At 39.7% G+C, this 26,232-nt stretch overlaps 1 protein-coding gene across 6 annotated transcripts in view; it reads right to left on the bottom strand.

The window, feature by feature from the left end:
• DST (dystonin) overlaps window positions 1–26,232 on the bottom strand; it is a 296,378-nt gene that overhangs the window by 172,218 nt on the left and 97,928 nt on the right. For 5 of the 6 annotated variants that reach the window (XM_032920000.1, XM_032920001.1, XM_032920002.1 and 2 more), the window contains 3 exons: window positions 14,464–14,553; window positions 11,491–11,568; window positions 8,895–8,987 (listed from right to left, as the gene is read on the bottom strand). In XM_032920000.1, the coding sequence (XP_032775891.1) occupies window positions 8,895–8,987; window positions 11,491–11,568; window positions 14,464–14,553 (261 nt within the window). Of the gene's footprint in view, window positions 1–8,894; window positions 8,988–11,490; window positions 11,569–13,837; window positions 13,937–14,463; window positions 14,554–26,232 lie in introns of all 6 variants that reach the window. The other variant, XM_032920005.1, reaches the window with a different exon arrangement.

The raw sequence follows: 26,232 nt of genomic DNA, 5'->3' as shown, positions 1-26,232 counted from the left end.
GCAGGGCCTGTGTCTGATTAGACACTGTGGCTTATTTCTGGCCACCAATCCTCTTAAATAAACATCACAGCTCCAGCGTTGGGCTGTAATGCTGATGGCCTTTCACGGAGATGACATAGCACTTATGAGCAATAGAAAATTCTCGCATGCATTTTAACTTCTTGTTTCATATAGTAACTTGAACAAGATGAAGTAGAAAAATATGCAGGAACCTTTGAAACTATTAGCTACACTCCAAATCCAAAAGCAAGCAGCACAGCAAATAGCAGGGATTTAGTTAGGAGAGTTGGTTTGCACTTCAGATGTTTTTATTACGTGTCCAATGATCCACAGAAAGGAAGATTAAAGCAAAGGATGAGAGATTGCTGTGACAGCTTGTTGGGAGTCAAATTTTTGTATGTGGAGTTTTCACAGCAGCTGTTGTGATTTTTCACCAATTTGTCAGCTATAAATAACCTGCTGCTTTGCTACTATCATAGAAGCCTAACAGCTAGCTCAGGGCAGTGGTGCTGTGTACTGGGGGCTGGAACTTGACAGCAGAGTTAAACCTTCTAGCAGATAAAGGTAAAACAAATCCTAAGAGCCAGTCTGTCTAGAAAACGGTCCACAAAGTTAATGTTTACAAAAATGGAGCTTTATCCCCCTCCCATGCTCCTGTTCCATAGGCATTTCTGTGTAGCTCTCAATATAACAGCCAAGAAGCATCTAACTACACCTGAAACTAGGCAGAAACGTACACTATTAAAATGCAGCCAAGCCTAATCTCTGGCATACTTTGTTTGGAAAATCTCTTTTTAAGTTTCCACTTCATTTTTGTTACTGATATGCAAAACTTACTAAAACCAACACACATCAGCAGGGGTAGATGTGTATGGCTTCTCATGCTGAGAAAGAACTAGCAAGTGACTTGCCAAGCATTATCAGGTGTTACCATCGAGTTTTGCTTGCTTATTCAAAAAAGAATTGCAATAATGAAACACAGAGACTTTATCCCAGGGGCCAGTTCCACTGAAATATTGTACGACTTTTTACTGACAGGATCTAGAATAAGTAATACAGCAGAGAAGTAGGATCAGCCTCCAAAGAATTTCTAAGAATATGGATGCTCATTGCAACTTATGACTTTCAGGGAAGTGGGGCAAAATTTGATGGCAGTGCTAGAAATTTTGTACCGTAACGCTAAGGGACTAGAAGGCTGTTACAGAATACTGCGTACCACTGACAGGCAGCTAGGTACAGGTACAATGCTAACATATTTCTTTTCAAAGGAGATGTTTATGCTATGACCACGCTCTTTCATGGACTCAATTTGTATTTGCCTCTGTCCCGTGCTTAACATATGGGTGTGGTTGTGACATTTGCTCCCTTTACTCACAGTGAAAAAGCTGTATTCTAGTCAGCTTAGAAAAGTGACTTTCAGCCAAAGCCAGAGGACTCACTGATTTAAAACATCCTTCCACATGGGACTGAGATGGGTCCTGACATGGCCGCTTTTTAATGAGCACAAAAGCACATTAAACATAAAACAGTCTCTGTAAATGACATCACTGTGTTTGTACAAACAAATGGCTTTTATGCCTGAAAATATACCTCTCTTTCTCCTCTCTCATCAGAAAAGATGATTCAGGATTTTGCAGTGCAACGGACCAAGACTGATATAATTTCACACAGATATAGCTTCTGTTTTAACAACAACATATCTAGTAACAATAACATATGGTTAAATAGATCACAGGATAATAATATTAAAATATTATATTATGTACTCTTATAAAATCTTATTATCTTGATAAAGCAGAAATTATGTAAAATATTAAAGAGTATCCGGCATTTGAATGAACAATTGCAAGTTTTCATGCTACATTAACTGTCTAATCGAAAAACATATTAAAGACCATTGGTAAATATTAGCTAGGAATAAATGTATTTCAGATATATCTCTGCAGATTATTAGCAGTATTTGTGCCTTTCTATCTTCCTAGAAATAGGTAAGAAAAACTGTATTTTGGGTACTTGATAACCAATTTAACAATACTAACCAGCTGTTCCTGAGTGAAAAGGCTACCTCCTCTCTTTCTGCTGTTGTTTTTCCATGAACCAAAAAGTAACTTTACAGTCACTTTAAGTAAGTCATTTATGCTCTTGAACCAAAGAAAAGATCAAGGACAAACAAACAGACAATTTATATTTATATTAGTTGTGGGGGTTTTTATATAAAAAACCCTATGCAAAATCATATTCCGTGTTAAGGGAAGATGCTAACCGAAAGTGTGTGTAACTAAAGACAAAATGACCACTAACTGAAAATCTATAACATTGTAACTTTGTTCTCTGCAAGGGAAGAGACAGAGATACCAGGATTAAACTGGAGATCGAGAAAAGGGAAATTGAAGTTTCTTCTAAAACCTGTCTATTAGAGCAAAAAAATATGATGTTCTAAAGCATCATAAGAGACTACCACTGAGGCCTACGAGAACCACCACAACATAGTAAAGACCTGACCACACCAGTGACATTGTCTCAGACTTCTGACTAGACCAGAAAGGAAGCTCAGTGCTGGCTAAAGCCAAAGATCCAGATTATCAAAGCTATTAAAAATATACTATCATGGATTGTTGTGGGGGTTTTTTTTGGTTGGTTGGTTTTGGTTTTTAAATGAAAAACCCAAAGGTACAAACTTTTTCTCACCAATGCTGGAAAGCTTGAAAGGGACATTAGTGAAAGCCTTTTTCTGGCCACATAAACCCTTGAGAAGTGTAACATGAATAAAGGATTAGACCAACACTTATCTGCAATTTGATCTGTCTTAGAAGCTGCTTAATCACAAATAAAGAGGTTAACATTCAGACATAGCAAACAAAGATCAACACTGAGCCATGAAGTAGCTCATGCAGACTTGTATAGGTTTGCATTCAACCATAGGTTTCTGTAATTTATCAATCATGTCTGTGAAATGCATTATGTTCTTAAAATGGACAGGTGTATTACACATTATAGTGGCAGTGTTGTTGAATGTGAGTCTTCAAGCCTCTGAGACCATTCATCCTTTGTACATTGAACATTGCTAATTTATGCTCTATCATTTGTTTCATATAGTAAGCAAATGTTGTAAAGGAAAGGTTATTCCACTTTGCCAGTGAAACCATGCCTAGTATGTTTTATCAAAAGCTTACCAGGAACGCATTTCAGGTAGTCTTGGATCTAAGATCCCTTCCTCCTCTTTTCTAGTTTATGCAACACAGCAAAAGCAATGGAGCATTTAGCATAAATGGGACGTGTCATTTCATGGTACTAAAACAGCATACCAGATAACCAGCAAGCATTTTTTTGTACAGCCGATAGGTCACATGCAAAATGACAGAGAGATAAACATAAGCCAAAGAGAAAGTGAAAATTAAAGCAGCACGAGATAGAGAACAAGTCAAAAAATAAAGGCTTGCCAGCACAAACAAAAGGTTACATTCAGAGCTGTTTGAGCTGGACCAGCAACCACTCCTCAAAATCTGAAAGTACTGGTCAGCTTTCAGGTACCACTGAGCTACCAGAAGTCACAACCTTGAGTGGGAGAGGTTTTATATCCACTGACATGGCTTACAAAAAGAGGAATTTGTTCCTTGCTGGTGGTTTTATGCGCTTAAGGACAAAAAGAACCAAACAGATGAGCTAAGTGCTCATAAAGCTTATCCTGCTACAGATATCCCAATATTTGTAGAGATAAAATCTAAAAATGACTCTGCAATGAGCCTTAATGCCTCTCATCCTTGCTGTGGTTCAGATGAGACGCAGAAATTCCGAGAACTCCGTACTCATTTTCTTACCTGAGAGACAGCATTTTTTTCTTAAATTGCTGAAGAATTCTAGAAGACATAACTAGAGTTCAGCTGAGGGATAAAATACAGGAAGAGTATATACCCTACCAAATGCTGAATGACAGGTCTGCTGCAATGGCTACTGACCGGGAATTGCAGCTCCCAGGTGCAATACAGTTTATCCTATGACTACTTATAGCCAGAGATTAGACAACTGGCAACATAGCTCCATCTTTAAACCTCTGAGAAGATCAGACCTTGAACTGTTCTAGCTATTTTAAAGCAGAGGCAGATTAAACTTCAACCCTTGGGCTCCAAGGCCACAGCCTTCACAACCAATGCATCTAATTACTACCCTTATTCCAGGCTTGGAGACCTAGCTGCAGTAAGGGTTATCAGGAACTCGAGAAATGGCTGGGTAGTTGCCCTTTACCTCAGACAAGTCATCTACAAACAAATCCACCCTTCTTACTTTTTGCCCAACACAGGTAAAAGGTTAACTACTGATCTGCTGGACCAAATGAACAGTCCATACACTGCTTTGGGGCAGACTGATAAAGAATGAATTTTGCTCACAGGTTTATGGGGAATCAGAAGCAAAAAAAAAAACCCTAGAAAAAAAATCAGTATTTGCTGATTGACAAGGGAAATGTGAAGAGGTTATATGTGTCCCAAGGAAGCCTGAGAGAAAGCACCCATCTGGCCAGAGAGATATAACTGTACTGTAACATCCAGACAAAAGCACTACTGACTGAAGCCTCGAAAAGCAGCATCCTGCAAAGAGGCCTGACAGCAGGGAGCTGGGGAGAGTGGAAGGAAAAGTGTTTCATAGCAGTTCCTGAACTGCAAAATGATGATGAAACTGAAATGGAAAAAGTCTACCAAGTCATGTCTTAGAAGCTCCAGAAATTTTTGGAGGTCTGAGTTCACAAAGGCCTAATTTTGGAGGCCTGAAAATTTAAAGTTGCAAGTTTTGCTTTGTTTTGTCATGCTTTTTTCCAACCAACTGCAAATTATTCTACATAATTAACACTTACTAAATTATAGAATGACTGCAGTGGTTAGAAAAGAAGCGATCACCAATTTTTACAAAAATTATCTTACTAAAATTGTGGTTACTTACTGACGCCAAAATCTTCTTTCATTTATGGCAGCTCGTCCATTCCAGTTTCATCAGTGAAAATATATTGGGTGTTGAAGGAGTGCATTCAAGTATTAATTTGGATATTTATACATGCAGCCTATAATTATACAGAATACTCTAATCTGATTTAGCATCTTCTACAGGTGCCAGGAAAATAACTTACATTAGTTATTACATTAAGAAAATGAATTTTTAAATGCTGCGTCTTATTAAAAGCATATGAAATATATACACTGAAAGCTTGCCTAAATCCTAATAACATACATGTCTCAGGGATTTTCAGTACCCACAGGACAAATTATTTTCTAACAACTCAATAAACTACTAGATTTCCCATTCCACCTTTCTGCATCTTGTATGTAATTACTTTGGACACAGAAGAATTTCTTGACTTGTGCAACTGCAAAAGTCAGTGGTATAACTCAGAACAACATTTGTATTTATTTAATTATGGGTACCAAGTCACAAAGCCATAACCATCTCTAGGCGTAATTCAGATGCAAGAGAAACATAATCCTCAAAGGCATATCATCTTTCATTTTTGTTCATCATGTCTTTCCCCTAAATCATTCCTAAATTCCTTCCAATACTCAGAAGGATTTTCTATTTTGAGGAAATATTATCCTTCAGATAAGAGTTATGACTCAGAGAAACAAGAAGCCATAAACAACAGCCAAAAAAAGTACCTGGCATCTTGACTACCTTCCAGGTTGCACTGTTATTAGAACAGACTTAAATGATGGAGCAGAGGCAGTAACATCACCCAGGAAACAGCTCCTTATACTCACTGAGAAATTAACTACTTCTGCAAATGCTGGGAAAATTTAAGGAGTAGTTCAGATTAAGACACCCTGACATACATGTCTACATGTTTAAGTGATGGCTAGCTCTTGAAGAGACCATCTTTTCCAGTGGAGGCAGGATTTAGTTTCTGAAATATGGACTTCTAGAGCTCTTTGAGATATTCCGCTATATCCCAACTGGCCTCCAGCTGTAGGTCTGGAAGAGCATAGGTCTCTCATACATCTGGTGTCTCATCAAAGAACTCCACATGCATGTGCTGGATAGTCTGGCACGTCTCAGATGTCACTCAGATGTCACCTGTCTTTATGAAACTAAATCAAATGCCCTGGAGATCTAGTTAGTACAATCAACGCATCAACAGGAATGTTTCACACCCTGAAGTAGAGAAATAAGAAGAAAGTCAACTGACTGGAACATTTAAGACACTTAAAACTATCTGAGATACCTACATGGGGATAGCATATACACCACAGGACCTAAGGAAGCTTCCTTCTCACTGCATATGCTACTGGATATGATGTGTAATCTCAGATCACACTAAGTACTTATGCTGGACAGCTGAACAGCTCAGTAGGTGCTCTATGTTTCTACTGCAAGTGATGTGATTTGCTCCACCAACCTCACCCACTCTACTGGCTAGGCCTCTAATTGTTGCTAAATATCTTTACCACCATTTAAGTTGCAGTTTATCCTGCCTGATCTGATAATAGTGGGCTTCCCATAAGACCTACATCATATTTCTTGTACTCACATGGGTGTCTCGTAAATTTCCAACAACAGAGATGTTTATGTTTAGTGAAATGAATGAGTCTCTAGTAGCTGGTCAGTTGACTCACCGTCTAGGCTATACTGGCTCTGTAGACTAAACCTTTATCATTCAGATTATCAGATTATAGGGACAATTTAGACACAATGCATATAAACACAGCTCCCCATAAGCATCTGGATTTAGGTGTCTTAATTTCAAACTGAATCTCATCACAACTTTCTCAATATCTACAGGATTACTCCATGCATAAACACAGTTGTTATCATGAAGCTTCATCCCTTTGTGAAGCCTGCTGTTGTCTTTTCTGTTCAGATTTTTCCCTCATTCATAATCTAAGTGAAGCCAAAAAAATATGTGAGGTGTATGCACACTCTTTGGAACTGCATTATACATTCTGAATCTGAATTGGCCACATATAGGTGTCAATGAGACCAAGCTGCCATATACTTCAAAAGAAGTTGCATACAAGCAAATGTCAGGCTAGCACAGATTAGCACAGAGGGTGTCTCTGAGACCACTTTACAAATCCCTTCCGCATTCAGTGTAGGTACGGCAGCCATTACTTGCAAAAAAGACAACTTTTTTTTTTCTTTTTAAATCCTGTTCTTCAGTTATTTTGTATTTACTAGTGAGGCTTATTATTTAGTACAAGAACCACTACTTGTGGAAAGTAGTGGTTATTTCTTTACTGAGAGAGTGGTCAAACACTGGAACAGACTGCCTAGAGAGGTGGTCGATGCCCCAAACCTGTCAGTGTTTAAGAGGCATTTCAACAATACACTTAACTACATGCTTTAGCTTTTGGTCGGTGCTGAATTGGTCAGACAGTTGGACTAGATGATTGTTATAGTTCCCTTCCACCTGAAATACTCTGTTCTGTTCTATTCTGACAGATCTGCACTGTATTGGTAGACATTTAGTTTCCACCTCTTAGAGGTCAGGACAGCGTTAAGTAAGTTTGCTTCAGCTACAATTTAAATGCTTCAACAGATTTCATATGGAGCTGGCCACCTGACAGTGGAAAATCCTTGTTGCACCATGACACCTAGATTAGTTACTGTTACATAAATGTTTTCCCTTCTTTTACAGATACAACTAGTAATTCTAACTTTCATCACTTTTTATAAGCACCCAAAATTGTGTCAGATGTCCTCTGCTTCAGCTAGTAAGAAAAACTAACAACTTCACCCTGCAAAAAACTATTAACCAGGTGCAGAAAGAAAACATACATCAAGGAAAGGTTTCATTTCCACTCACAGCTTCTATTAATAAGTTTTTAATAATCTTTATTTCTTAAAACACAGCAACGTTCAATTGCTGCCTAATTCCATGGGTGATGCTTAAATATATTTAAACCAAGCCTTCTTTCTCCATATAACCATGTGGGAGCAAAGACTGGCATGACAAGGGAGTGCTGAGGGAATTTCAGGTCCTTTCTAGTTGTGAGCAGGTAGCGGTTTCTCCTTTACCCTGTGCACTGGCCTGGGCTAAGCTGTGCACCCTGTTTAGAGCAGGGCCACGCTGGCCTTATTCATGTCTTCTGTCCCTCATTAGGATTTGCAGAAAGGCAAATTAGATCCTAGCTGCCTTTCTGGAGGTTTTTTTAAGAAAATTTTTCCCAGTCATAAAACCAGTGTGGGATATTCCTAAGTAAACTATGTTTTTTCTGTATGATCATGTAATTTGCTGATCATTTAAAATGCTTGCACAGCAGGGAGTTTATCACGAACAATGCTGCAGTCACTAAATGGGAATTATCTGTCATCTGAATTACATCATCTACAGCCACAGCCATTATGAAAGCCTCATTTTGAGGAGCAATTTAACACCACACACTGTAAAGCTGCATTATACTGTACACAATAACACCAGTGTACAACAACCAGAGTGCCACCTAGTGTGACCCGCATTACCATCGCTGGTCTGAAAACAAGTGCTGAAGTGTTATGAACTGCTCAAAAAGGCTAAGTCGTGCTTGCTGATACTCCTATCAGCAGAGAAATTCAGATCCAGAATGAAAAAAAGATTTAAAACTTTTTCATGTATTTTAATACTCATCAAAAGAAGCCTGTAGAATAAAACTAGACAGTTTGTCCAAATGTTGGAATACATCAACTATTGTCTCTAAAGATGTTCAAAACCAATTTTCTTCTCCACAGACATGAAATTAGCAAACAAACACCACCTTAAGATTCAGTTTACACCATGAAATAAGTTATATCATCAAAACCTTCAAATACACATTACAGAAGAGACATAATCTATATTTCTGGACAGCCTATATGGAGTCCTGTCTAAGTTGTCACATTCATCATACTCTGCAAAAGAATCTGACCAAGAACATATTGTCAAACAAAATGAGGCTTACCTGAAAGTGCAAAATTATGGTCCATATCAACCCCAAAGTCAATTTGGGATTCCCATCTGTTATGTCATCATTTCTGATGTTAACCAGTTTCACCTGCCATTGTAGAAAGAAAATACACAGAAACTTGAAATAAATACCACAGATATATAGTGCGTTAACACAGGTGTGACTATAAACAATGCATTACTCACTGCCTGAGTCTACTCTGTTGGTTTTTTTAATTCTCAAAAGCAGAAAGGAATTGCATTCTGGCTGTCAGCAGCCCGTCAGAAATTGCCCTCTCCCACCGAACTGAGAAGATTCCTCAGCTACACCGGCAGATTCGCTCCCTGTGACAACTACCCTTCACCTCAGTCCTTGTCAGAAGGGAAAGGATAACAAGAATACGATGATCTGGAACGGGTGTATCAGTCTCAGGGCAGTGCTGAGACCTGGGAAGCTGTCACTGCCTTTATTCCCTCACCACTTTTCTGCACCAGAGCTGAAATTCAGCAGCAGGAGAACTGGTCTGCTAAAACACAACGATCTGGTTTGACAAAACCAGGGATTCAGTATCACATTTAAATAACCAACGGCTTAATAATTACAACAATTATTATCACTTCTGCTGTTGTACTCATTCACAGTGCTATAAACATGAAATGGTTAACAGGATTAAAACAAAGGCTGAGATTATTGCCACTCCCATAAACTCACATCCAGACTGAGATCAATAACTCTATTTTGTCTTATTTTATTAAGTTTCATTTCTCTATATGTATTATGTGTCCGTATAGCCTAGCAATTAAAGATGACTCAGCTAAAAGGCATTTTTTGCTTATGTTAGCAAAGTTACATGCGTATGCTTTTTAACATATATCCTGTTATCAACTGAACAAGCAAAGGCATGTCCTGCTTTTGATCTGCAGACATAATCTTAACTATTAGCGGAGACAGGGAGAAGACACCACCAAACCAAAAACACTCTTTGGAAGAAAGAGAGTATATACCACAGAACAAAAAAAGAAATTAAAACCAAACCCAAATGTCCTCCTCCCACTGCATTATAAAAACTGTTTGTGTTTGGCAAAACCATCTTATTTGAGATATTTGTCAAAATTGTCTTATTTGACATATTTGTCAAATATGTTTTATTTGACAGCCAAATATGGCTTATCTTTGGGTTTTTTTCTTTCCAAGTCAGGCTTCAAAATTATCAACATATAGGATCTCTCTGCCCTACAATCACAATAAAGCATTGTGTTTGGAGGTTATACACCCAACCTGAGCAAGTTACCTCCTAAATACAGTTTAGAAACACCTAACGGGAGGATGAAACCTTATCAAATGCAAGTCCCAGTGGCAACTTGCCAAGACAGTCAAAACCCTACAAGCACTCTGTACAGTGGAGTACAGCCATGTTCACAAAACTGTGAGCTTATAGAGAGTACAAAAAACCTCAGATCACAATTGACGGCAGCGTGATGGAGACCTGCAGTTCCCAGTAACACGTGCACATTCATAAACATGAAGATGACCTGATCCTACATCTCCTGTGTTTTAATACACACCATCTGTTGTGCATAAATAAGGCATGGTGCAGCACAAGCCCAGAGGTCTCGCTGCATAAAAATGCTGCTGGGACTGGTATTTCAAGCAGCTATCCTTTCATTTCATAGTGTATTTGTTCTATGGCTCACTTAGGTTAACAGGAAAAGTTCGCTTTGAAATCAGCAAAGCAGGATTGAGTTCTCGGTGCACACATATCCCATCACTGACCCAAAAGATAGTTTTCAATTTCACTCAAAATATGAAAAGACATCTGGTTTTATAACCGAATTAAGTATCTGTTTGTGGTTTGCCACCTCATATTTTTTCAAACCTTTTAAGGAGCAAGTAAAATTTAAAAATAAATATCGACCAATCAGAGAGCAGATTTCCAGTGCCAGTTTATTTGGGTGGGACGGATAGAGAGGTACAGTTTTTCCTTCCATGTTTTGGACATTTTTTTAATATCGCTATTTTGCAAAGGAGAAAGCATGAGCCTTGTAAATGTTTAAAAGAAATTCAGGAGCAGAAAGAAACTCACAGCAGTGGAAAACCACCCAGCAGTGTGGGTTTCAAGTGTTTGGCTTAAAGCAGATACAGGTGAAATTAAGCCTCAATCTTCCACAGGTGATTCTGCTGCCTCTCTAGGGCACCAGGTTTGCTTTCATCAGGATCAAGGCTTGAGAAAGTTTTCCCAAAACAAACATAATCAATTTCTTTGAATCTGCATTTTGCACTAAAAATTAGGTTGTGAACAAAACCGCATACCAGCCAGTGCCTGGGAGCATGAAAGATAGTTAACTTTACTATAAGCAACTCCTGAGGATCAAACCCATAATTTTCTCCTCTTTAGCATCACATACCACATGGAGTGCGTTGATGTTATTGCTCAGAGAAGGGTGGTGTAAAGTTACCTTTGCCACATCTATCTCAACCATATCGAGCATGAGATCAAGCCAAGCCTACACAGGCAGCTAATATACAGCAAGCATAAAGGACCAAGCAGGACATATTTATTAGCCACAGGTAACAAAATTTTCATTAGCATTTATTAAGCTTTTCACCATACCTGGCGTTTTTTCAAATAGTCAAGTGCAATTTGGACGTTCTGGAGTCTGTGAAAACGCATCCGACCTTTTTCTCGGGGCTAAAATTGGAAAACAATAGTTGTGAAATTTTCTTGTCAGACAAAAGAACAAACGGTCTGACTTAAAAGACACCGTGTAACACATGTGAAGCACTGCAGTTTTAATGAAGCCAATACCTTTGGTGGAAAAACGTGCTTTAACAATTTATTTTTTTAAACTGTAGTTGACATTTTTTGGCACAGTGAATGGCAGGAGAGATCAGTGGTCCCAAACTGTAACATTCATCCATGCGGGCTGATAGCTGCTTCCCTGACACATTTAAGTACTATTAAGGCTAAGAGGGCTAAAAAAGTCCCTACAAGGATCTACCTACAGACACTAAATTGCCATTTATTATTATAAAAGATTTACAGTGTATTAAGCAAAGCAAAATATAAGTAATGTGATGAACCTTTATGTTGCTCTGGTAAACTCCGTGATGGAAAAGCTTTACCTCTGTATGCAACTTTATGATTTAATGTTGTTTATTTATGGTACGACTGCATAATCATTATGTTATCAACACATCTTTATTTAAAGCCTCTAATAAAGATAATATCTTCCTCAAAACAGAATAATACAACATATACAGCCCTAGGGTGTAAGTTTAAACTCTTGACTTGGGTAGAACATTCTAAAGCATGGAAAAAAACACAGCAAGTCACTCTTCTCAAAGCAAAGTCAAAACCAGCAAGAAGAAACTGCAAAATAAGCACGAGTGGTGTGTTAATGGAAACATGGCAAAACTGCATGCAGTTAGTGTAAAATCACCAAGAAGAATCACACAGAAAAACCATACTTTACTTAGCTGTCACAGATCAGCAATGGGAAAGCAGTTAAATTTATATCATCATATCCAAATCCTTTTATTATTCTTCCTTATTTCGGATTTTTCACAAACCTTGACAGCAATAAACTGAAGCGGGCTATAACTGCTAGGGATCAGCCATTAATATGAGTATTTCCTCAGACAATCATTGCAAAACACACAGACAAGCCCAAGCTTTCCTCAACTGCCATTTTTTCCCCCTGTGGAGTATCAGATGCTTGCCAAAAGGAAACATGAGAAAATGGAGTTGAATAAGAAGCATAAACTAAGACACAAATTATTTTAATTTCCATTACAGAACTTTCTGTTTAGCCCCTTATTTTTCACACTGATAGCCCAGGATTCGAAGCTCTGCAGACCTTGCTACCAAGTAGCTTTCTGTATGGAACAAGGGGCTGCGACCTGGAACTTGTTTTTCCACAACAAAGAGGGTATAATAAATCCAGAACTATGTATTTAGGTATAGCATCTCAGAGGGGAAATATTCTAATTTTTTTTTTTTTTATGTACAGCTAAAATGCAGCATTTTGAGTTATATCCCAGAAAAAAAGCACACAAATTCCACTGAAATCACAACTGCAACACAACACACAGGGAGCCAAAGAAGGCACTTGGACCCTTCAGTTTCTTCAGCAAATGCTGATAATGCGAGGTCTACAAAGGCATGAAACAGCTCACTTGGACTAACATGCACGCAGCATTTTACACTTTAAAAGTAGATATTTCCCTTCTGGATGGTTAAAATACAATGAAAGGATAATTCAGCATTTTCTTGCAAGAAAGATAAATCCTGCAAACAATCCATGTATTTAGTAGCTGCTACACAGAGCTGTCGCGACACTTCTACTTTGACTATCTTTGACTACTTTGACTATCTGTTTTGACAAATAGCTATCACATTTGATAAATTCTAAATAGATCTGCACATCTGAATTAAAATATTATTAAAATATTATCCAGTATTATGTCAAATACACCTTGGGTGCAGTAGACTGGTGCTTCTAATTAAGACAAATCAATTTTCTGCCATTGACTTCACAAAGAAGAGCCTTCAAGCCTTTGTCTAAATTACTTGTATATGGGCAATACTGTTTGCAAGTAAAAAAAATAATCTTGACTTAATGGAATTACGGTATTTCCCTATTTATTATTAAAAATACTACTTTGTCATATCTTGACAATGTTGTCCAGTACACACTTGTGCCACGGTTTTGTACAGTTTAATGAAAGAAAACAAATAGAAATCGTGAACATTTGTGTTTTAGCTGTTCACAAAAAGGCTGAATATAAATTTGTCTTTACCATACCTCCATCATAAACATAGGTATCCTGGTTTACCAACGTGAGTTCTTTTGTCCTTCCTACAGCACACTACTGCAGCACACCAAACTAAGAATTCACATTAGCAGACACCACACTTCAAACACTACATTAGTACAGTTATGGGGGTCGGCACCTACCCCCTTATCCTCATCCTCCACATCCTCATGCTGTTCAATTGCGCATGCTTCTGTTGAACTCACCAACCGTAAGGTCTTCAAAAAATCTCGCTCTCTTGGCTAATGAATATAACAAACAGGAGACAGGACAGCAAAAACACAAGACAGACCACAAATGAAAAGAAGAGCATGAAAAGAAGAACATAACGAAGAGAACAAATACCAAGCAAGGGAAGTAATGCTCACAAAGAAAGGAAATGACACCTGAGGAGTGTGTTAGACAATTTCAGGGACATTTTATCCTTGTTATTTGTAAGTTACTCCCTTTAATGTGAAGGGATATTAAGCATCCAGTACTTGTTAAAAGAAAACTGTAAAGAAAAGGAAGAACAGAAAAAAGTAGCGCATTACCCTATTGAGAAAGGAAGTCTCACTGACCACAGGAAATGAAGAGAACAGATTGCATTCCCCCACAGAATTCACAGTGGAATATTTTACCAACAGAAATACAACTTGTGTCTTTGGCATCAAGTCACATAGTATGGAAAATATCAAAGAAACTGACAGCAGTTGATAGCAGAGTTAACAAACAGAGCAAATGTGTATGTAACAAACTGGAATCACTGAATTCTGATCAAAAATCTTACCAAGGTGTCTCCAGAAAGGACTTCTAAAAGTGAGATCAAGTTATGTCCATCTCTTAGGTCTTCATACAAGTCATTCACATGTTTGCGAACCTGCACAGATAAATGCAAAAATTAAATAGAAGATCCCCATTTATACCTGAGAATTCACACTCATATTAACACATCTTTTAATATACAGATAAATCTCAGATATACCTCAGCGTGGCTTTTTAAATTTATTCTCTTTCATGACAAATTTACAAACCCAGATTAATTTTAACAGGCAAAATTCACGTCTATGCCTATGCTCACACACTTCCATCACATTTTATTTCATTTTACTGAAAAAGGAAAAGAAAAATAATATGAAGTTATGGGTAATGAATGCATATAGCAATGAAAAAAATCAGTATCTGACAATTTAAATGATACCAAATACCCACCTATTTTGGCCTAAATAACCATCACTAAGAGACAACACTAGCTAGAGCCTATGAATTATGAAAATATACACACAATGTATATATTATCATCAGTATACATGTTCACTGGAGTCAGGCCAAAAGTTAATGCACTTTCTGGCCTTAAACTTATTGCTAATCAAAGCATACCATCTACCAGTTAACATGTTTGGTCACCTCAGATTTCCCAGTATTTTGCGCGTTTTCCCGATAGCCCACACATACACCTTATATACCATACCAAAGAAATATGACACGAGGTTGATCTAGTGAAGCCAAGGACACGTACAGCCCTTCCTACAAGCTGTGCCAGTGGCAGAGGTTAATGCTCTGTACAGCTTAGCAACACTCTATCACCAACAGTCACCCACCCAACTGATTCCCTCCTGTGGTACCCCCCATAGATGGCCAGCTTTTGCCAGCTGACCTCATTCAGCTAGATCAGGTTGAGACCAGTTGGTAACCAGCAGGCCCCTGTGAGGCCAACCATGAGCGAGGGAGCAGATATAACGAGAAGCAAGACAGACAAAAGCTCTAGTTTTTTTGACAGGCTCAACAAAGCTGGGAGATGTCTGTCCACAGGCCAACTTCTTGTTTCTTAGCATTAGCTTAACTATAACTTTATCTGAAATTTCTTTCACAATTTCAGCCAGCTGCTCTTTAAACATGAAACAAAGGACCTCATTTCTTGGAAGCAGAAAATTTTGACATTTCCACCCAGGGCAGAGGTTGAGGGCTTTCCAGCTACAATTCAATGTGGTTGAGGGCTTTCCAGCTGCAATTTAATGTCAGTTCCCTGGCACCAAATCAGAAACTTCCTAAGCTTACAGAGCATAAAACACGACATCAGAAATTTCTTCTGATGTTACCACCTCTGCCAGAGATGAACTGTACTTCCAATACGAGATCTTTGGGACACTCAACTGACTGCCAACATTTTTGTGTATACAACAAGAGCAGCAGGAATTGACCCAGATCTTCAGCTTCACACAATAGCTCCATTTACCTGACTTTCGGGGGAATTTCTAGATCCATCTTGTTGAATAAATAACGGTTTCCATACCAGTGAGTAGCTTCATGAATGCTTTTTAGTTCAAGTTTTCTTACTTACACTTTTAAACAGGAAATTGCCCTACAATCTGTTTTCAGAAAGACCATCATCTTAATTGAGAATAACATCAGAACATATTTATGCTTGTGCTGAAGACTAGCCAGAACAAGTCATCTAGAAGACTGTTCCATAAGGAATTACAACTGATGTTTTCCAAAACGTTCATACAGACTCTCCATACACAGTCAAGTTACATACCAGTACTCTTACATACACAGCTTTACACACTCACACATATATGCAAAATAATACAATCTTAATTTAAATTGTGATTAAAAAAAAAATTATAATCCTGTAAACAACTCATTTAAAAAAAAAAAAAGGGGGGGGGAAAGAAAAAAAAAGAAAATCCAAGAGAAAAATTCTCTGGTAATACTGAAGTACTGTTAAGCTGAGCAAAGAAACAGAACAGATGTTTTCTTACTACATCAGTAGTAAAAAGAAGGAAAAGGGAAGCCGTGTAGATATAATTAAAATCCCTGATACGAGATCTGATTGTGCTAAATGCTTAAAAGATGAAAAACACAAGGGTCTCTAATTTTTAGCCCAAACCAACTGTGACTTTTTATTTTGCTATTCAGAGAACTATGCAAAACTGAGTGCTAAACTCTTTCTGACAAAAGCAGGCAAGTTTTCTTTACAATAAAGGCCCGCAGAGGGTTCCCCACTCCTCCCTGCCCAACCGGCCAGGATGTGACACTCTCCACTTCCCTTAGGAGAGTAGAATCCCAAACCAGAGCAGACTCACAGCACATGCTGGTGACCAGAAGCATGGGAGGATATCAGGTTAAAGGACAGAGGAAGGGGGTGTACTTATAAAAGCCACTGCACCAGCACAGCAGAACTATCTGTGGAGCACCAAGCCAATGCCTACACTCTTTTCAACGCAGAAGTCATGGGAGTTGCCCAGCGTGCAGGTATCTGAATTGTAGGATGAGAAAATACTACCGTTTCTAATCCGTCTACTTTTATTTTCCATTAGATGAAGGATAATTTTGTAATCCTGCTGGATAATTTTGTTATCCTGCTCATCTGTCTCTCACAACACACATTTGTTGACCTTCTGTTTGTTTCTCATACTCTGAGGTTTCCAAAGTATTACAGAGACAACCATCTTCCCCAGCCTATCTTTCTAGAAATCACAGATGCTTTAGAGATGAACTCATACTGTGTATGAAGAAAGTGGCATAGAGCTGCCAAAACAAGAAAACCAGCAGTACTCCTTAGATGTCTGTCTTAGTTCTACCATTGGCTGACAATTACTGTGAGGACTAACTACGTAGGACATACTACGTTGGTATGCTGATAATAAGGAATTTCCTCCAATACTTTGAGCAGCAGATGTCCACCTAAAAAGAAGTATTTGGGCAACTGATGTGCAGCAAGCATGTTCATTCAAAGCAGCAGATCACTTATTTTAAAAAGGAGTATCTTGTGCTTCTCAAGAGATCCTACGCTTGCCTACACTTGAGAAAAAGCTTGCAAAAATCATTCCTCTCTATCGCTTGGCCAAGTCTTGCTTCTCAACATATATAATGAATTCTCAGATCTTTAAACTCACAAGATACGAGTATTACTATTTCATCACTGTTGTGCTGCCACATTCAGGCTCCTTCGGAACACATAGTACCACAAGTACTAGACGCGCATGGGAGTCCCTGGATGGATCTGTGGGATCTGCTGAGCCCCATGGCATTTCACAACAGTTCTTGTGGCTTTACAATAAAACTGCAGATTTGTCAGCCCTACATTTTGCAAGGTCCACGTGCAAAGTAGGTTACATGCTGCCTCAGGCAACTTTTTGCAATATGCCCACGTGAGTGTGGTAGCTTTGATAATTTGGGCATGAGAAGAGATTCTTTCAGGAAGACGTGGGAGATACTGCATGGCTGAGGGGCATCTGACAAAAGAGAAGAAAAGTGGCTGCATCAGTCAAAGGAGACGGGGAGAATTTGAAGCATTGTTTCAGAAGTGATTCATCTTCTGATCGTCATCCTTTGGCAGGTATACTATGATGTTTGTGGTAAGGAAAACTTCTATCTCCCTTGACATGAGCATGAAATATTTTGCTATCGTGCTTCTCCTGTAAAATTAAGCTTTGCAGTCTAGTGCCTTGGTGAACGTGCACTACCACTAGTAAAAAACAGCTTTTAAAACAGTAGCAGCCACAGAGCTGCAGTCTTGCCCCCAAATACCAGCATACTAAGCACTTGACAAACGAAGACGGTGAAGATGGCTGCTGCCTCCCAAAGCTAGCAATCTAATACCCTGCATAACTCGCATAGCTTTATCATACTGTTCAGCTGACACATCTGGTTGTCCTTACAATCAAGTTGCTATCAGTTCCAACCTCATGTACCATTCCATTCTGCTTCTGCAGTTAAAGCCTGGCCCGCCAGGCTTAGTTTCCTCCTCTGCGGGCTGGCATCACAGCAAATCTGTCACCACTTCCTTCATTCTGCCTGGATCTCCTTTCCACCAACAAAGAACAAATACACGATTCAGCTGCCTGGACACACACCTATAGGGCTGCTTTATGTTTAGGATGTATGCCACTTGGCCTCCACCTGCTTCTCCAGGAGGACAAAGGCTTGCCTAAGTCCTGCTGGCCAGTCCCCACAGATGTCTGTCCTGAATAACCTCACACGCCAAAAACAGTCTTAGATGTCCATATTTAGGGAACTGAATCTGCACATAGTGATCTCTATTTTTGCCATGGGTCACAGCAAAGAGCAAGCCATCTTCCACAGCATGTTTGTTTCTTACAATTTTTCTTGATATTTTTAGTTGTGTTGTGCTGATACTGGAACAAAATCTATAGTTTTACACAATAAAACCACAGGCTGCTTATTGTTGTATGGGTAAAAGGGGATGGACTGTCCCTTCTGCTTCCACAAACAAAACCAGCGTGGTGTTGAAAAGGATAGACAGAAGACACACAGACTGGAGTAAAGTACGAAGGCTACTTTCTCTCACACTGCCACACATCCACTAGGGCATGCTGTGATAGGACAAAGGGGAAGGGTTTTAAACTAAAAGAGGGCAAATTTAGATTAGATAGAAGGAAGAAACAATTTCTTTTACAATGAGGGTGCTGAAACACTGGAGCAGGTTGCCCAGAGAGGTGGCAGATGCCCCATCCCTGGAAACAGGCTGGACAGGGCTCTGAGCAACCCTAGTTGAAGATGTCCCTGCTCATTGCAGGGGCGTTGGACTGGATGACCTTTAAATGTCCCTTCCAGCCCAAACTATTTTATGATTCTATGACAACACAGAAGAATCACACCCCTTTTCTTATTCAGCAGTAAATGTGGCAGGAAAATAGGGTTGTGGCCCTTTCTGTGTATACAGCAGTGCACACCCAGCATACATGTAGAGAGACCTAACACGAGATTCGTTTTAGGGCACTGTGTGTTCCAGCCCAGCACCTAAAATGCAAGGGACCATCTTCTCAACTGAAATAGTGGAGGAAGGAGCGGAAACAAACATTAATGTGCTGCAGAATCTAGAGTCAAAGAGGCTAAAGAGGCAGGAGAGAATATATAATTAGATCAAGCAGGAATAACTAGAAGTAACTCCCATGTACCGGCAGCTACCAGGAACAACCTGAGGGAAGTGAAGCAACCACTGTGGCAGGCTGCAGGGCTCAGAAACAAGGCAGAGTTTTGTGCTCACACACTTGCAAAATTATCCATGTTTACAGGGTGAGGAAAGCAGGCTATTGTAATCAAGCACCTTTCTTAAAACATCAGGAGTATCCTTGCCTATGTTATCATTGAACTGATCATTATGACAACATGCCAAATTAGACTTTTTCATACAGTTTCCAGAACAGGCAAAATGAGAAAGAAATCTGATTCACATTTATTTTGAATAACTGATTTTCAGCTGACAAGCCTTTATAAAATCAGTGTCATCCCCAGGCATTAACAAGAATTACTACATTACAGATCCAACAGAGGCTTTTCAGACCACATAGCCTGAGAAAGTCTTTTCAAGTACTGTTCTCCTCGCTTCTGGAAGCAAAGTTAATTAAATGCCCGGCACACACATAAAGCATTACTGCTTTTCCAGAGGAAAATGGGCCAAGGCTCAAAAGTTAGAACTGTAAGGGTTGTGTTTGGGAAAAAAGGGTCAGGCCTTGATTACCACTGAGGTCACCGATAAGTCCAAGCGACAGCTGGCACAAGGCCACCGCAAGCTTCACAATAAACTTCAAATTTATTCTTCAAGAACCTGATTCAATGCCAGTGGAAAAAAGATCCCTTAAGACTCCCATTCACTTCAACTACAGTAAAACGCTTTTCTTCAAGATAATAGACACAGATAGTTAAGAGCTCCTATAATTACACTGTTCCACAGAAAATGCCATCAGCATGAAGACATCTGAAAAACTCCTGCGGCTACTGCCTGAGGTCCTGACATCCTGATGAGTTTCCCTAATGTTTCAGCTTCCTAAAAATGTACTTAAGCTTGTTTTTAAAGGACAAATTGTATTAAAAGCTTTACTCATGAGGAAACAGTTTTCTTTCAGTTTTGAAAATTTGTATGGTTTAGTCTTTTCACCTTTGAAAATTAAGGAATCACAACAGCAGTTCTAACTGCATGAAAACAGATAACCCTATGCCACAAGAGTAAGAAAAACATCTCATACGAGGAGCTGAATTTATGTACAAAAATGCTAACATATACAGCATGATTTACTTACGAGAAACACTCTAAAATTCTGAGCAGGTTGTAACAAGATCCATGCAGCATGTAATTGTCAAAATATAGATTTGTCAAAACATTCCCACGTGACTGATCCGCCAAGCACTGCTGCTTCTTCAGACATCTTCAAGACTACTTATTTTGCTCTACACATTTTTTAGATTCCCCCATGTAAAGTACACAAGCACTGCTTGATAACACTGCAGGGCCGCTCCACCTTGGGTAACTTCCATCCCGACAGGCCGCGAAGCGCAGCAAGGCACTGAGCTGTGGTGCATGGCCAACCAAGAGATCAGGGAGTCAAAGTGGTTACATGCAGATTGACATCCTCCCTCTAAGTCTCTCATGTTCTTTAATCTCCTTACTTTAAACCCAAATTTATTTTGGAGGGGTGAGGAGGAAAACAAACTCCAAATACACACCCTGATCACAACTGTTGTTTTGTACCGAATCCTATAATAAACTTCCTCCATTCTGTTAAAAACAAACAAGCTCTGGCAGGATGTGACCACTGGGTAAGCCGGTGGCAGTGACCCCCGGCGAACAGCTATCCCTGGGGACAGGGTAGAGCACAGGCAGCCCGAGTGCTGGGCTGCAGGTGGTGCTGTCCCCCACCTCCGTGCTGGCGCACATGCTCCAGCACTGGACATCCAGTGCCCAGGACACAAAGACTTGCTCCCCCCAGCCCAACAGTGTGGGCCTGCAGCCAGCGCTGGAGGAGAGATGGCACAAGGGGAAAAACTTGTGCCAAGTCTTTCTGTGCGCCTGTTCACTTGCAAGCAAAGTCTGGCAAATACAGTTTTAGGTCCAGTGATCCAGAACCCACTTTCACTCTTTCCTTTTGCTTGCCAGTCTAATAACCCACTCCGCAGGAAACATTTCTTGCAGTTCTCTGAAATTAAACAGTCCTTTATTTCATACTCAGGAGCCATTTTCTAGCTGTTTAATTTTGTTCCTATTAATTCTCCTGAACAGCAGACACAGCTAACACTACTCATTTAATTTCATAACATTACTTTAAGATATCAAGTACTTTCACTAAGTCACATTTAAACAAGTCTCCTGTACCAAGTGAGTTCAATGGCCCTGATCTTGCTTTATAACAGATGTTTTCTAACTGAAGATTCATCCTTGATTGCATCCTTGGATTCATCCTTCACTTTCTGATCTGGCCAATGCTCAACACTCAATTAGCGTGTTGAACTTTATGATTTTAACACCCTTCGTGTGTTCCACCCCTCTACAGCCCTGTGCTTGTAGCTAAAAGCTTGGATCAGTCACAATTTCTTTTTTTTTTTTTTTTTTTTTTTAACATTAACCTTCACGTTCCTTGCAGACAACTTGACCATCCCATTAATCCATTGCTTTGCATATTCTATTTTGCATTTTGCCTCGGCTTTCCATTATTTCACATGTCTCTGGATATCTTTTAATAATCACAAAAAAGATACTTGTATGGCTTTGAGGTAAACATACTGTTACTCAAATGAATAAAAAAGACCATTTCTAAATCTTGTCCTAACATTTTTCTTATTATCTTTCTGTATTTGGTTTCATGAAATATTCCAATATTCTCCTAATCCCCAAATCAGCAAGTATGCAAGCTGGTACATAATCTTACATATACAGCAAACAGTCGGACATAAACATGCACATCCCTGAACCCTATTCTGGATTTTAGTAGTTGTGTGATATCTGAAACACCATTATTGTACAGAACAAGTTTAATCAAGTGCCCTAAATGTCAAAAAAACCTTCTTTCCATCTCCTATGGAAAAATAAATCGTGTTTCTATTCCAGCTCACACATCTCAAATCTTTTTGAAGAATGGGCTGAAAGGTTCTCTCCAACCAACAATGGTCCAGCCACTCAGAATTCCTCCATAGGTCCCATTCTGCTTATCATCATCATCACGGCAGTACCCTCACTGCTTTTAACACTTGCACGGTCTTGGTCAGCTGCCTGTAAACTTTGCATATTGGGATCAGCAAATCCGTCTGAGCGCAGCCCATGCTGTATAAATTCACAAGCTCAGCAGAAATGGGTATCTATTAACATGAAATGGACATCTACTCCGCTATTGCTACAATTGAAAGTTGTCCAGCCAGCTTTAATATCTACTTCACCAAATCAACCAAATCAGCATCATTATGTGGACAGTTCTCAGTGAGCATGAAGGACAGATGCCTCATGTGGCATATGTCATGGGAGGTCCCAGGTGACTCCACACATTGCACCCGGCCCATTAATGCTTCTTGTGACAGTCGTGATTTTAATGCACAGCATGTCCATCTCTCTTCTTTCTTTTGCACCTCAGAAACTCTATGATTTCTCCTCAGTGTAGTACTCTCTGTTCAGAAGCATTTGTGCAGAAGACTAAAGATATTTATAAATATCCTAGAAAAACTAAAACAAAAAAAACCCAAAAAACCCCAAAACAACCAACCAAACGTCATTATAAAACGCTCTCAATATCTCTATCATATTTTTTATATCACAACCTGCTTAAAGCCTCACTTGTGACGTTTATTCTGTGCTATTTTAAAAATATTATACTTAGAAAGGCTTAAATGTTGGCTTTGTAGTCTCCATTAATCTGTATTTATGCCTTTCTAAGCTTCACGTTACATGGCAGCCCACTGAAAGAGGGCATTCTCACTGGAATTGTAGGACTGATGCAGATGGAAATGACTAATTTAATAAAATAAAAGCTTTAGTAAAAAACTTGGCAGTGATCAGTGCTAAGACTCCAAAGTTGAATATTATTTTGCCAGAAAATGGCTGGGTCTTACAAGGCTGTCACAGAGTAATACAACTATAAGGCTAAAAAGGACTGAAAAGATCACCTCACCTGACCCAGTGCAGTGGAGAAATGGAGTTTGGCTAGAACACGCCAGAGATGCTTTTTTAATTTATTCTTGACAATTCAAATGAAGGAAATGTAACATGTTGTACATATACTTCATTGCTTTACTACACTGACTTGCTTTCAGAGAGGGGGATTTTTCCTTGCTAATCTTCAACCTAATCTTCTGTAAACTAAACTGAATTTTTTGTTGTCCCTCCCCTTAGAGCCTGACCTCTGAAAATACTTGTTCACAAGCATCTGCACAACCACCTTTTACATACTGAAGACACGTTATCACGCCTCCCTTCAGTCTTGTCTGTTTCAGACTAAACAAACTCAAAATATCACAACCTGTCCTTGATCTCTGAGAAAACTTATCTTCTAACTGCTTTAGTACGGATGTCGTACTGTCGTCACAGTACAAACCTCTTGTCGTCACAAAGATCTGGAGCAGTGCAGCCAGGCGGAGTTTCGCAATCGTGCCCACAAGCACACTCATGTGTCTAGGGCAAGGCAGAATTACAAGCTGTCTCCTTGTCCCCTAAGCGCTGTGCTGGCCCACAGGCATGATGCAGAACTCATCTGTAGTTCCTGGAGCAACCTGGGCACAAGCCAATGCAGCCCAGTGCAGGCAATGGACCCTCTAAAATTTGTGCAGGGCAAGGGTGACACTTGTTGCTGACGACATGACAAAAGGCCTGAGCCAGAGAAAAGTACAGCGCAGTGTTACAGAAGCAGGGATATCACTACAAGGATGAAGTGACAGAGGTCAAATCCTCACTTGAAGGTGCGGCACAGCAAGGGCAGCAGGCGCTTGGATGCCGTCTCTGGGTGGAAGGGAGATGGGTCATTGCTCACAGCATCAGCCTCCCAGAGCCAGATGATGCTGCTGCAGCACCTGATTGATGGCAGCCACAACTGATGGCACTGGCTTTTCCTAGTGCCATTCTAGCTGCAGCTATTACTGATGGCAATATCCAAGTAAACTGTAACTGGGATCCTTTCGATCAGATTTTGTGAAAGTAATGCTAATAAAAGTACATGTGGCAGCGTGTCAAAAAATGTAGATACACCATGTAGACAGCTTCCCCTTCATCTGCCTGCTTCAAACACCAGCTGTTGCACAGTCTTCCCAGGGAGAAAAACCACCCTGTGAGGTCTGTAACTCCCCATTCTTTTCTTCTGCTTGGGAGAGAAGTATTATTCTTACCATAACTGCAGACTCCTACGAGTCCCCTGCCCTCTCTGAATCCTTAAACAGAATGATAAAGTGTTATAAATCACTTCAATTAGTTCCCAAGTACTGGGCGAATAAAGCTGTGCAACCAGAAAGCACATAACTTATCTGAAGATTCTTCCACCTGCTTTTTCCTTATCTGAATTTCACCCTTGTCTTACGAAAAACTGTTCCATTAAGTCAGTATTTTGTAGACTCAAGAGGCCGGAACAATTCAGACTTTTCTACACCATTCAAAACTATTTCTCTTGGTTTGGTTTTTTTTTTCATTGGTAATGCATCCATACTTCTTTCTTCTTCATATTCTGACATAATTACAGAACCTTTCTCCTGTAGACTCATGTCACACTGTAACTCCTTCTAGACCTTTTTCTTGTCTGATTTAACCCTATTATGCTTTACTAACTCCTTTATATGAATCTCTAGTCCTGCTGCTCTTATTTCCACTTCTTGTATGGCTCCTTTGTAATTTCACACATCTCTGAAAAGCAGCAGTATATTCTATACCATACCTCCTATCTGTCCTGCCTGTCTGCAGCCTGCTTTTGTACCTCCAACACAAACACCTTCAATAACTGCCAGATCTCCTGCATTCCTCCCTCTCCTGGATAATTTCCGAAGATTCTACCTATTGCTTTCCCCAGTCCTGCTGTTCAGAAGTTCACTATCCTCTTTTTACTACTCACTTCCATGTGTTGAGAGGTAAGCCAGGAATTTTGCAATCACTTGCTGTTAAGTTACCTTCCCTTTCTAAATTTTGAAGCAGTCCCTCCCAATCAGTCCGGACCTAACTAACCAGCAGCTTTGCTAGCGACTTGCTGAAGGTCTCTTTGGGTTGGCACTCCTCTCGCAAGACACACGTCCACACCAGAGGCAGCCACCCCAACTCCTGCAGCCAGCAGGGAACAGAATGGCAAGTGTGCTCTGACCTGATTTGCACACTTGCTTGGGGATGAGCTGAGCTGTGCCAAACGAATGCCTCTTTCTTGCATAGGCTACTGAGGGCACCTTTGTAGGTGTTCAAATGCAGATCTCCACATCTGCTCCTCCTGTCAGTTATGATGATGAATGATTTTCCCCACTGCTGTACTGTCCTGTCCTTCCGATGCTGGTTAGCCACCAAAAACCTACCATCAGCATCCTTGTTTCAGTTCAGCACCTCAAATCAACAGCAACCACAATCACCTTTTGTTCTGTTTCAAACTTCGGCCAGAGAAATGGTGTTTCAGTCCCACAGCGCACCCAGTTTTCTTCTCCCTTCATGCTTCCAAATTACCCTCACCTTTCCAGACCTTTACTATACGCTGTCAAACATAACTAACCAGGGATGAAGTTTAAAATTTTTCAAAGTATGCAAATATAATGCTAATAACATCAAACTCATCTAATAAATCCAGCTTTCGCAGCTTAAAACTACAGGGAT

The sequence above is a fragment of the Strigops habroptila genome, chromosome 6 (assembly GCF_004027225.2).
Source record: "Strigops habroptila isolate Jane chromosome 6, bStrHab1.2.pri, whole genome shotgun sequence".
Taxonomy (NCBI): Eukaryota; Metazoa; Chordata; class Aves; order Psittaciformes; family Psittacidae; genus Strigops; species Strigops habroptila.
Note: the sequence above shows the minus strand (reverse complement) of the source record. Positions and strands in the feature narration are given on the sequence as shown.